This window comes from Etheostoma spectabile, unplaced genomic scaffold (genome assembly GCF_008692095.1).
Source record: "Etheostoma spectabile isolate EspeVRDwgs_2016 unplaced genomic scaffold, UIUC_Espe_1.0 scaffold314, whole genome shotgun sequence".
Lineage (NCBI taxonomy): Eukaryota > Metazoa > Chordata > Actinopteri > Perciformes > Percidae > Etheostoma > Etheostoma spectabile.
This window is the reverse complement of record NW_022605583.1, coordinates 457,694-469,113: the sequence shown is the minus strand read 5'-3', so window position 1 is coordinate 469,113 and position 11,420 is coordinate 457,694. Positions and strand designations below refer to the sequence as shown.

The following is an 11,420-nucleotide window of genomic DNA, read 5'->3' as shown; positions in this document are numbered from 1 at the left end:
GTTGTTGTGTGTCTGTTGTAACTCTTGCAGCAATGTTACTCAGTGTCCAAAACTAATTTCTCCTTAGGGAGACAAATGAAGATACTTTGACTTTTTGAGCAGGTGGCACCTTGTACGGCGGCCTAGTCCACAGTGTGTGAATGTGTGTGAATGTGTGTGAATGTGTGTGAATGTGTGTGAATGGTGAATGGTTCCTGTGCCATGTAAAAACACTAAAAAAGTCCTATGTAAGAAGAGTCCATTTACATTTACTTGCACTTGCACTGTTTGCCTCCACCCAGAGACTGCAGATACAAAGGTCCACTTAAATAGATCTAGCGCAATAAATTAATGGGTATTGTTCTTCTTTAATAAACAATAAAGTGAAATAAAACAAATCAATTGGAATTCTGTAAAATCTTATCAAATCGTGGAGGTGCTTTAAAGCCAGATGATGTAACTTATGTGGCAATTAAAGGAAAATGACACAGTAACACAGTGTTTTGCCTTTTGAGATTAAATGTTGACAGTAGTCATAAAGTCCGCGGCCTTCCCTGTGGCTTAAGGACCTTATTTTCCTCCTAAAATTAGAGAAGGTGAAATTCACTCTCATGGGGAATACGGATGACTCTTTTATTACTTATTTCAATGAGCTACAAACACTTCCTTGATTAGGGTGTGCATTCACCCACAAGCACATTTTACTTTTTATTTTTTAATCTTTTTTTTTTTTATTTTAAATGTTTACTTCATTTGGTTCCTCAGTAAATGTGTGTGCGTTTATGTATGTGCGACATGTAAGACCTATCTTGCGGGGCTTGGGCTTGGGAAAAATAATCTATTTTATCCTCATTTATGCTGTATCATTATTGTACAATGTTTGGAACTATTGTACTGACTTCATATAATAATAAAAAAATTAAACCTTGAACAAAAACTCAGCAGCCTGACTCAGTGATGTCAGTTATACCCCAATATCTATCTAAAGTTAGCTAGCACAGCTCAGTGTTCAGACTGTTTTATTGCCTAGGAATTAGTGTAGTGTAATTAGTATTCATCATCACTTACTTCAGCATGGATCTGTGCTCCTCATGCCAGACCTGGATCCTCTCCTCCCACTGCTCCTTGGACAGCTTGTGTTGTTCCAGCACTCTGATGGGAGAGACCAGTTATCAGCCAGTTGGTGGGGGAAATGTAAACAGTCTGTGTATACCTACACATCTAAACTAAACACACGCTGCTTTCCTATCTTGGAATATCTCCTGTTGGCGATGGTGAGTATGCAATAGTACACAGGTTCATAATTGAGTCATCGAGGAAGCTGTTTTAGGTGAATGATTTCCAGTTTGTTTTTATTTTCCAATTTACTGAAAGTAACTTTCCTTGATGCACACTGGTGCTATCTTGATAGAGGCTAGCTAATGGTAAAGTTCTTCTTCTTTACAGTAAAGAAGAAGAACTTTTTAACCAGGGTTAACCAGTAAAGACTTTACTGGTTAACCCTTTTCAACAATATATTTTGTATTATTTGGCCACACAGAAATACAGAAATCAAAGCAAAGCACACATTTAGGCACTTACATCCTCCATCATCTTCTCATGCCCTGGTGCTCCCTTATGGAACATATCTAGGTGGAAAATAAATTATGAAATACTATTTCATTAACTAATAGGTCAGTTCTGCAACAATATTGCATCTAAAATCTCCGCCTTGTTTTATGTTACTGTGTATATGGAAGAGTGATAGAAGAGCCATGATTCAAGAAGACGTACAAAAACTGGAAGAGGAAAGACGAAGGTCAAGGGCAGTGGAATTGGCCTCCCAAGGAGCCTGGACCAGGTGGGATCTTCCTGAGAGGAAGGTCACCTGGGCGGACCTATGGAGACTGGAGCCATTCCGCATCTCCTTCCTGCTGAGATCTGTGTATGATGCACTCCCAACCCCAACAAACCTGCACAGGTGGGGCATGAGAGAGGACCCATTGTGCAGGCTTTGTGGTGAGAGGGGCACCATGGCACACATCCTGTCCGGGTGTAAAAAAGCACTCACCCAAGGAAGGTATAGATGGCACCATGACAAGGTGCTCATGACACTCGCTAACACCTTAGAGCAGGAGAGGAAAAAGAAACGCCAAACATTTAGGAAAACAACATCTATCCAGTTTATAAAAGAAGGGGAAAAGCCACCAACTACAGCTAAAACAAGAACCAGTCTGCTACAAAAGGCCCAATCGTGGGAAATGAAGGTTGACCTGGGAGGAAGGCTGCAGTTCCCCCAGGTTGTCCAGACAACCCTGAGGCCGGATGTGGTACTGTGGTCTGAAGGGGAAAAAAAAAGATCATCCTCATAGAACTTACAGTCCCATGGGAAGAGGGCTGTGAACAGGCCTTTGAAAGGAAGAGCTCCAAATACCAAGACCTTCTGCATGACTGCAGGGGGAAAGGGTGGCAGGCATGGCTGTTCCCTGTCGAGGTCGGCTGTAGAGGATTTCCCGCTCAGTCAGTGTGGAGAATGCTCACAGCCATTGGAATGACAGGGAAAGAGAAAAAGGCAGCAACTCGCAGGATGGGGGAGGCAGCGGAAAAAGCCTCTTGCTGGTTATGGAATAGGAGGGAGGAGTTGAGCTGGAAGCCAGGAGGGGAAGATGGGCAGTGACTTGGCCACCACTGCCGACCCACCATCGGGAGGGTGTTGTGGTTAAGGGTCGAAACACCCAATGAACGATGGGTACCACCTGATGACATCAACCCCACCTGGCCAAGGCTACATTCACTTAAGGTGAATGAAGATGAGAAGCATTTTCGGATGTATTTGTAATCATGCCTGTTACAGTCAATGTCTTGATTGTGAATGACCTGTCAGCTCTCTGGGACTCAGACCATGCTGTGTTTGACTTCCAGCTAGGAAGAGAGTGATTGCAACTCGTTAGAAACCGCCTCACAACCCGTCTATCCGCACGTGGACCTTTTCCTATTTGGATGTATTATATATGGAACTCTCCACGGGAAAGACTCTGGACACCTGGCAGAACATCACTAGTCTGTGACTCTAACTTGCACAGGTGTTTGGTCCTTGTGTCTGTGTGTGTGTGTGTGTGTGTGTGTGTGTGTGTGTGTGTGTGTGTGTGTGTGTGTGTGTGTGTGTATGTGTGTGTGTGTGTGTGTCTGTTTTTGCGTGTGTTGTTTTGTCTCCCTCCCTCCCGTCTTTACTCACTGTTTTTGTTTTTTTGGCCCTGGGATGCGTTCTCCGTCTTAGTGTATTGTTTGTAATTGTTTGGCACTGTTTGTTCCTTAAATATATAAATATAAACAAAAATTTGATGACAAAAAAAAATAATTTTACATAGTTACTGTCTGGAGAGCTCATACAAAACATTCCTCAGGTTTTACACCGAGGAGCATACATTCCTCTTCTTCATCACCTATCACAGACGCTATAGACATATCAAACATACCCTGCATTTCCTTAAATATTCGACTAACCTTATATAACAGGAAACCCACTGTGCAATTGATACTTGGCCCGTTTCCAATTTGTCTTATGGCGTGCAGAAAACAAAGAGTTATCATTATTCATTACCTATAAATGCAGTTGTTTTCTTCTGGGTACAAGTTTAGTTATTCTTTTTATCAAGCTTTTATTGGAATGCCAATGACCTTTTCCTTTATCCCCTCTGCTATCTATCTTCCTATCTCTTCTGCGGCCATTTTTTTGTGCGGCTTCATTACTGTTTACTTTGTTTCTTGGCTATCTACATAAATAAATTCATGTATTACCAATTCCACACAGGTGATCTCGGGCAGTAAAGTAAATACCAGAGAAAAGACCACCAGCTAGTTCATGCATTCCCCGACCAACCTCCACTCACCTCTTGGGCAGCAGGCGCTCGGAGGACAGGTAACCCGGTTGATGCGCTGACTTGTCCTGCTCTCCGTACTTGGCCTGGACAGCATAGGATGCCAGCAGCACAGCGGTCTCTGGAGGGCAGTAGATGTCCTCCCCCAGAATGTCCTCCTTCACCTGAAGGTAGAAGAGCCTCCGGGTGACCTCCTGGATCAGCTCCTCTGCCACGTCCTCCGGGTAAAACTTGGCCTTCAGTTTGAACTGCTGGGGAGTCTCTTTCCTCAGATCCTGGGCCATCACCTGAGCAGAGAAAAGCAGACGTGATATAGGAGCACAGCAAGGTATCCACATAAAGGATGAATAGAGAAACATCAAATGGCAGTATTTATTCACAGTATGGCAGAGTACAGTGGAAAATAAAGCAGAGTATGATAATATAGAGTAGAATACAGTACAATGGAGTGTAATGGGGTACAGTAGAACATGGTACAGTTAAGTAGAGGGAAGCAGGATAGAGTAGAATACAGTTCAATATCAAGGTTATGACAGAACAAAGCAAGACCCAGTTTACCTAATTAAAGTTGAATTTGGTACAGTACAGTAACCAGTATACATTAAGATAGAAAGAACATCAGCAGTTATCCCCCATCATGGGTACTTGCAAGGGTTGCCAGGAGACACCAGGGGAGATTAGAGCAGCTTAACTACACATTACAGTATAGCCACATATTAAGAAAATGTGGGTATGTGTGTATATATAAATGTGGATAAGTATACTGTATATGTGCATGTGTATATATATGTATATATGTGTGTATACATATGTACTGTATGTCTATGTTTATATATATGCATATAAATAAGTAAAGAATAAAATAATTACTAAAGTATAAAAAAAGGGGTAAGACCAGAACAGTTGTTTTAACTTCTTCTTACTCCTTTGTGAACATGGAAAAATCCTTGTTTGAATCAGTTTCTGGAATTTTGAAAGTTTGCTGAGTATTTTGCTGAAAGTCAAAAAATGGCTGTGGTAGAAATACAAACGCAAACTTGTACTAGTACTATGAAAATGAAAGAAAAAAGAAACCAAACATAAATGTAAACAATGCCAGGATCGTTATGTCTTATATGAAAAAAAAATTGTTTCAATATAAACGTTGATACAAGTAATGGTGTAAAATAGCCTACATGTTGTTTTAAGCCAAGGACCCCTTAACTGAGAGATGGAGCAGGGACCCCCTACTACAGATATTATATAAAATAAACTTGCATATTAAACTGGGCCTACAATAACATGTAAGGCAGCCTAAAGCCTTAGTGCCTAGAATGGTAAGCTAATAAAATGATAATTGCTGGCATTATTTTTTAAAATCATGTTTTTTATTTTTGTATTACCTGTATCTGTGGATGGCTACCTTGGTGACAATCTTACCTCGCTTACATCATCATGTGTTTTTTTATTCACAAATCGATTGATTTATATTCGCTAATAATATGTTGGATTCATGTTAAGACATTTTATTTTTTAACAAAACTTTCAAAACATTATACACTTTGTTATACATTATACCCTAATTTGGCGGGCCCCTGCAGTAACTCTGTTATAAGATATATTCGATGTACTATATTCAACTGCTTGGCTGTGTAGCGATATATGGGTGATTGTCACACTCTGTTCTCATAAAAGCTTATGCAAGCATTTCACAAAATGTTCTTTTTGTTGAAACATGTATCTCACGTTCTCTTATTGAAACATGTATCTCACTAACCAAGGACGGAGGCCCAACCACATCACACACACACACACACACACACACACACACACACACACACTATGCTGTTTGTATCAACCTATAACCCAACCACATGATTACACACTCACACACTATTATTGTTTGTATCAACCTATAAATAAAGGAACAAGGGACTGCCTCGGCGCGACTCTCTCTTGGGTGTTCAGCCCAGCAGGTTGCCCTTTGTACAAAGTAGCTTGGTTGTCCCGTGTCATCTCTTGAGCCATCTTAAAAGTGAAGAGAGAAATCTCTTCACAAACTCTGAGGACCCCTAGGGGACACCTTTAACACATTTGGGGTCGGCAGTAGAGTGGAACAGAGTGGAGTATGCCAAAGATAGAATAGAGTATAGTTGAAATAACTAAGTAGGATCCAGTTCATTCACTTATATTAGAATATTCTAGAATATAATTGAGTACAGTTGAGTAGCCAATAAGATAGAAAGTTAAAGACTATATTAGAGTACAGTTGCTGTAAGAAGAGCAGGATGGATTGGAGGATGATGAACAAGAAGAAAACAATGTGTTAAAGGTCATCCCAATGACTCTGTGAAACCACAGATTTACCTTTTTTTCAGAGTTCAGCCAGGTGACGAATCCTTTGGCGTCAACGAACTGCAGCCCAAAGTACCAAATCTCACGCAGTCCGATGGTCCTGGCAACCTGAAACCCAAAGAGAGAGGAATGGAGACGTGATAACAGAACAAGTGTAATAAAACAGCATGTCCACCAGGATTCATCACACTTCTAATATTCTGAGTACAGTAGCTGAGGTGGGGAATATTTGTCGAGGACAAAGGTTTAGGTACTTACAGCTCCAGGGAAAGAGGGCGCCGTACGGCTGGGTGGTGTCACCACCATTCAGTACAAGTTATTGATCATTTAGCTTTTGGGTGATTGTATTAATAAGTAAACTGTGCACTGAGGAGGCTAACTAACTGGATTTCATAAGAAACATGGCGTTAAGAGGGACAAACTCATCCATCTAAAGTTCAAAATATGACGTTCACATAATTGGAGTTTTGTGGTTTTCATTTGACAACAGAAATGTGTAATTAGTTGCATGTACTGCACACTTTTTAACAGATAATATAGCATGAATTGGATTCAAATTGTTGGAACTATGATACAAGATGATTTTTTTTACCACCTGGATACATTTAAATAAAGAGTAATCACTAAATGGCATGGCTGGGAGTGCTACTACTTGACTGCTCATATCACTAGTGACGGAAAGTAACTAAGTGTATTAAGTAAAGGGTATTTTGAGGTCCTTAAACTTTATTTAAAGGGCTTTTGCTTTATGTTACTTTATACTTATTCTATCACATTTGAGAGGGAAATATTGTGTATTTACTCCACTGTATTTATCTGACAGCTGTAGTTACTTTGCCGATAAAGATTTAACATTCAAAACACGTTATTATGGATTAAACTACCCACTTCCATATTAATGCAACAGCAACAATAACCCAATAAGATAATAAAAGTATAGCCATTATGGGGGCCATTATGTCTGCATAACAAATTATTTAAGTTGTAATACTTGTACTACATTTTTCTGAAAATCCAGAATGCAGCATCAGGTAGGGTCCCCTGCCTGACTTACTACAGATACTCTGCTCTCTATGGTTAGAAACCGGGGTGGAACGATATAGCAATATGGATTCATATTTCGATTTATTGATCAATGATCTAATGTCAGTGATGTGAAGTGAAAAAATTGGTTCAGATATCTTTAAGATGCGCCTTTATTGTAAAATTCCTACTTAATATTTTTTTATTTTTTTACTGAAATGGCTGGAATAAAATTGTTCAAATCATAATTTAGTTGCTTTTTGTAAATTGATTTAAATGGAACTGACTGTGTTAAATGGGCATATGATGGATTGATGAATCAAATGAAAACTGTATCCTGGCAGACTTTGTAATACCAGCAAATATAATATCGTTGTCTAAAGAATCAATATAATATCGTATTGCGATTTACACCCCTAGTTAGATATGAAAAGAACTTCAGGTGACACTATACTTTATGTTCATGAAGACGAGGGTGATGAATCCTCTGCATCTGTCTTATGACACTGTAACATGCAGACCTGGTCAAAGAGCTGCTTCCCCGTGGTGTTGGGGTGGAAGGAGAACTCCAGCTCTGCGTCCATGGTGGTGACGCGTGCGTTGACCTGCAGCAAAAAAGTGAATTAGGTCACATGATGACAGGGATTTACTGTTTGGATACACATCAATCTTTTTCATGTCCACTCAGTGTAAGCATTAAGCTGTTTGCATTCCACGTACTTTTTCAGTATGCCCACATCTTTACTTTTGCAGACATATTGCTTGCTTCATTTGCTATGGATGGTTACAGTATGAAACTATTTTTTTCATAGTGAAATACTTAAATAATAAGGTCCGTTGTGTAAAGGATGCCCTTAATGTGGAGCTGTGAAGTGGATTGTTCATAAACCATAATTGCTCACTATCTCAACAGACTTTGGACTACCCTTGCGAGGTGTTACAAAGTTGAATTTACACAGATTAAAATATCAAAATGCTCCCTGCTTGCCAAGTTGCCTTTAGACTTTGCCATTGTTAGTAAGAGCATCTTATTTTACAACGACAGGAACTGGCACATACATCTTACTTTCATGTGTTTCCAGAACAAATTTCCAAAAATAAAGGGTTCATGAACGACTTCATGAGCCGGCCTGCAGGCCAGATTGGGCTTGTTGCAGTTACACAATAATTGTATGTAGTTACACTTGAGCACACCCTGGGTGTCATAAAGATAAAACCCACTGAAACTTTGGCAACACAAACTGGAACATCCATTTATGAAACCTCCACCATGTTTCTTAAGTGTTTCCATTTTATATGATCACATGTGTAAGATAACTTGTTAACTCCCTGATGTCCTGCTGATGCATTCTTAATACAGCCTGACCTTTTCTCAAATCATTGACTATTGAAATCACTGTCATGGAAGCAGTAATCCATTACAAGTCAATTAGCATGTTGCCGCATTGAACTTTGCAGGGGGTTTCTTAGTCTTGTCCTTTTAGGTGTCTCCACAACTTTTACTTCGCTAGTGAACTGTTCGAATTCAAGCCAGAACTCAACTCATGAATCAAGTGTTCAGCATTTTCCAGAAGAACATAAGCAAGACATGCGGCCATGATTGTTGGGTTTGATTTCAAGTTAGTTTAACATCAGCCAAATGGAGGCTGACGTCAGCATGTCCTCTTGAGAAAGGCTTTCTCCTTGGAGAGTCAATAGACGCACAGACGCTATACACGCTGGCCTTTTCTTATCAGTTTTTCTACAGGCTGATGCTGAATACTGGGGGCATTTAGGACTTACAGCAAAGAAATGCATTAGGGTTTGTTCTGTTCTGCATTGAAAATTGCTGTTTGTCTTACAAACTCACGGGAGGGAGAATAAAGCAGTTAAACCATTCAGTCATGACCTGTTGGTGAAAGCCACTTTTTACATCTACAAAGCCACTCAAGTGTCACCTAAGGTAGTTATTATGATTATTATCAAGTATTCACGACCACACAGACAGCATACAGCCCAGTTCTGGCCTTGAAGTGGATTTCAGAAGCTTTTTTTTCCTGCCAGGATGTGTGCAGCATGGGTCAAACTCTACATTTGGTTAATGAGTAAATGCCAAGAAGGAAAGGTCCCTCACAAGCTCAAAAAGAAAGTGACTAACACGATCAAAATATACATGATTGACCCTTACATTTTCTTTATGCACATTGTTTTTTCTACGCAGCTATTTAGACAACATTTCAACAGATATACAGTATCTACAAACCCACCAACCCCCCTTTCATACGTGGACCAGGAAGAGACTTTTCATTGGCGCATTTAAATATCTTGTCAACAAAATCCTGAGTCTTACTGTTTTGGGCATCTTGGTTGTGGTTGGTGGGCGAGCTCCAGCAGAAGAAAGCGTTTCCAAGGCTGACCGAGGTTGCAGTGGCTGACTCCCAGCAGAATGTCCACCTGATAAAGAACGCAGGTCTGTTCTCGCTGGCAGACTCTAGGGCAGGGCTTGTGTCCTTTGAACTGGGCTGTAGATCACTTACAGTGACGTGGGATGTTTAACTTGGTTGCGATCACACAAACTGACAGACCTACCTCCGGTGGGACCACCCGGCAGGACAAGACGCACAGCTCCACCTAAAGACAATCACCTGTCTCAGCACCGGAACTGATGACCTATGATCGGAGCATGTTGCCTGTTTGGAGGGGACATGAGTGAGTCATGAGTTGTCATAAAGAGATCCCATCAAGATAACATCACCATGGCAGCTTGGGGTAGAACTCAAACAAACTCTGAAGAAGTTCCAGCTTTACAGACTTTAATAATAATTATACACTAACAAAATCAAACAGAAAGTACATTTTTAATCATGCAAACCACAGAGCTGCAGATTCAGTGGGTTTTAATTACATTCATATTCTACTGGGCATGCATTTATTGAAAACATTTTATACTCCAATCTAGAGCTGAAGCAATTAATGGAATAGTCAAGGGACAGAAAATGAATCAGCAACATATCTGATAACAATTAGTCATGTATCAATCAACAAGGCCAAATATTTTTGATCTCCAGCTTCTCAAATGTGACAACTTTCAGTTCTTTTTCCACTTAGTAACTGTAAAATTTTGAATTTGGGGGTTTTGAACAAAATAAAACATTTGATGACACTACAAGGAGTTCTGGGAAACTGTGCAAGGATTTTCTGAAATTTCATGGACTAAGTGATAAAGCGACTTCTCACTCTCTATGATAAAAATAATCATTAGTGGCAGTCCAACTAAAATCTAAGTCAAGAGAACGTGAGGGCTGATGTTTAGTTAGTTTACTGCATCTGTTCTCTCAGCTCACTCTCCTTTGGCGCTGACTTTTAATTTGTTGGTATCAAATTTGTAATAGACTATTACTGTGTAACCGCGTATAATCCGCTGTTGCTGTATGTGGGCTGATGGTAAAAGATAAAGTCCCCCCTCCATTTCACATTTCTATTTTTTTTATTCACTTGGATGTTTGAGCTTTACTGTGCAAAATGACGACGCATGTGCAGTTTGATACCAGAAGGATGTTTTCCACATTCATCTGCTGAAGGCATGAACTTTTTGGTAGAAAAAAAACATTTTTTACACGACTTAGAACATGTCTGGATGGGATCTTTAAAATCTAGCATCAGTTCACTTTGTACATCCGATGTTGGTCAAAACAGTCTTATTTTAAATGCATTTCAAAAAAGATACAATAAGTATTGAAATGGTTCTGTAGCAATGAGAGCTCTCCCAGATAGAGAATCATGTAAAACTTTGGTTCAAGTAAATATGACTAAACAGTGTCTCCATTATATGTATTTTGATCTTCTCTTTTACATGTATTGCACTTAGCATATTAGGCTCATATTAGGCATATGATTCTGATCAAGTAAAGAAAACTCCTTTATAACAAGACTTTTTCACAAGTATATTTTACAAAAAGGTAAAATGAGATCAAATCTCATCTTTGATTTGAAAATGAGGCTGGTCCTCTGGTTTGAAGGCTTCGTTGTGACTTCCATCTTTAGTGAGGACGCGTGACGCTGTGTAACCCACAATCGGATACTTTGCTTTGTACGTGCCTTCAAATATACTGTCCAGAGACTCCAGCTGCTCTTCAGTGAGGCCCGTCTGCGGATGTAAAGGTAGAAAAAAAAATTAGGACTTGTCATTTTGTACAGATTGTGAAATCTTCTGAGATAAACAAAACATAGGCACAGGCTAATTACTGC

The 11,420-nt window shown here is 39.8% G+C and overlaps 3 protein-coding genes across 4 annotated transcripts in view; 1 reads left to right on the top strand and 2 right to left on the bottom strand.

The window, feature by feature from the left end:
* The window catches only part of ezra (ezrin a), a 19,750-nt gene extending 9,910 nt beyond the window's left edge, over window positions 1-9,840 (bottom strand). Inside the window, exons 1-5 of the mRNA XM_032511028.1 lie at window positions 9,523-9,840; window positions 7,715-7,798; window positions 6,183-6,278; window positions 3,849-4,123; window positions 1,048-1,131 (exon numbers count right to left, since the gene is read on the bottom strand). Of these exons, the coding sequence (XP_032366919.1) occupies window positions 1,048-1,131; window positions 3,849-4,123; window positions 6,183-6,278; window positions 7,715-7,798; window positions 9,523-9,534 (551 nt within the window). The 5' untranslated portion in view covers window positions 9,535-9,840. The remainder of the gene's footprint in view (window positions 1-1,047; window positions 1,132-3,848; window positions 4,124-6,182; window positions 6,279-7,714; window positions 7,799-9,522) is intronic.
* The window catches only part of pacc1 (proton activated chloride channel 1), a 19,230-nt gene continuing 10,927 nt past the window's right edge, over window positions 3,118-11,420 (top strand). Inside the window, exon 1 of the mRNA XM_032511031.1 lies at window positions 3,118-3,136. The gene's annotated coding sequence lies outside the window, so the exon portion shown is untranslated. The remainder of the gene's footprint in view (window positions 3,137-11,420) is intronic.
* The window catches only part of nenf (neudesin neurotrophic factor), a 3,062-nt gene continuing 1,613 nt past the window's right edge, over window positions 9,972-11,420 (bottom strand). For both annotated transcript variants that reach the window (XM_032511034.1, XM_032511035.1), the window contains exon 4: window positions 9,972-11,319. In XM_032511034.1, coding sequence (XP_032366925.1) covers window positions 11,143-11,319 — 177 coding nt within the window. In that variant the 3' untranslated portion in view covers window positions 9,972-11,142. The remainder of the gene's footprint in view (window positions 11,320-11,420) is intronic.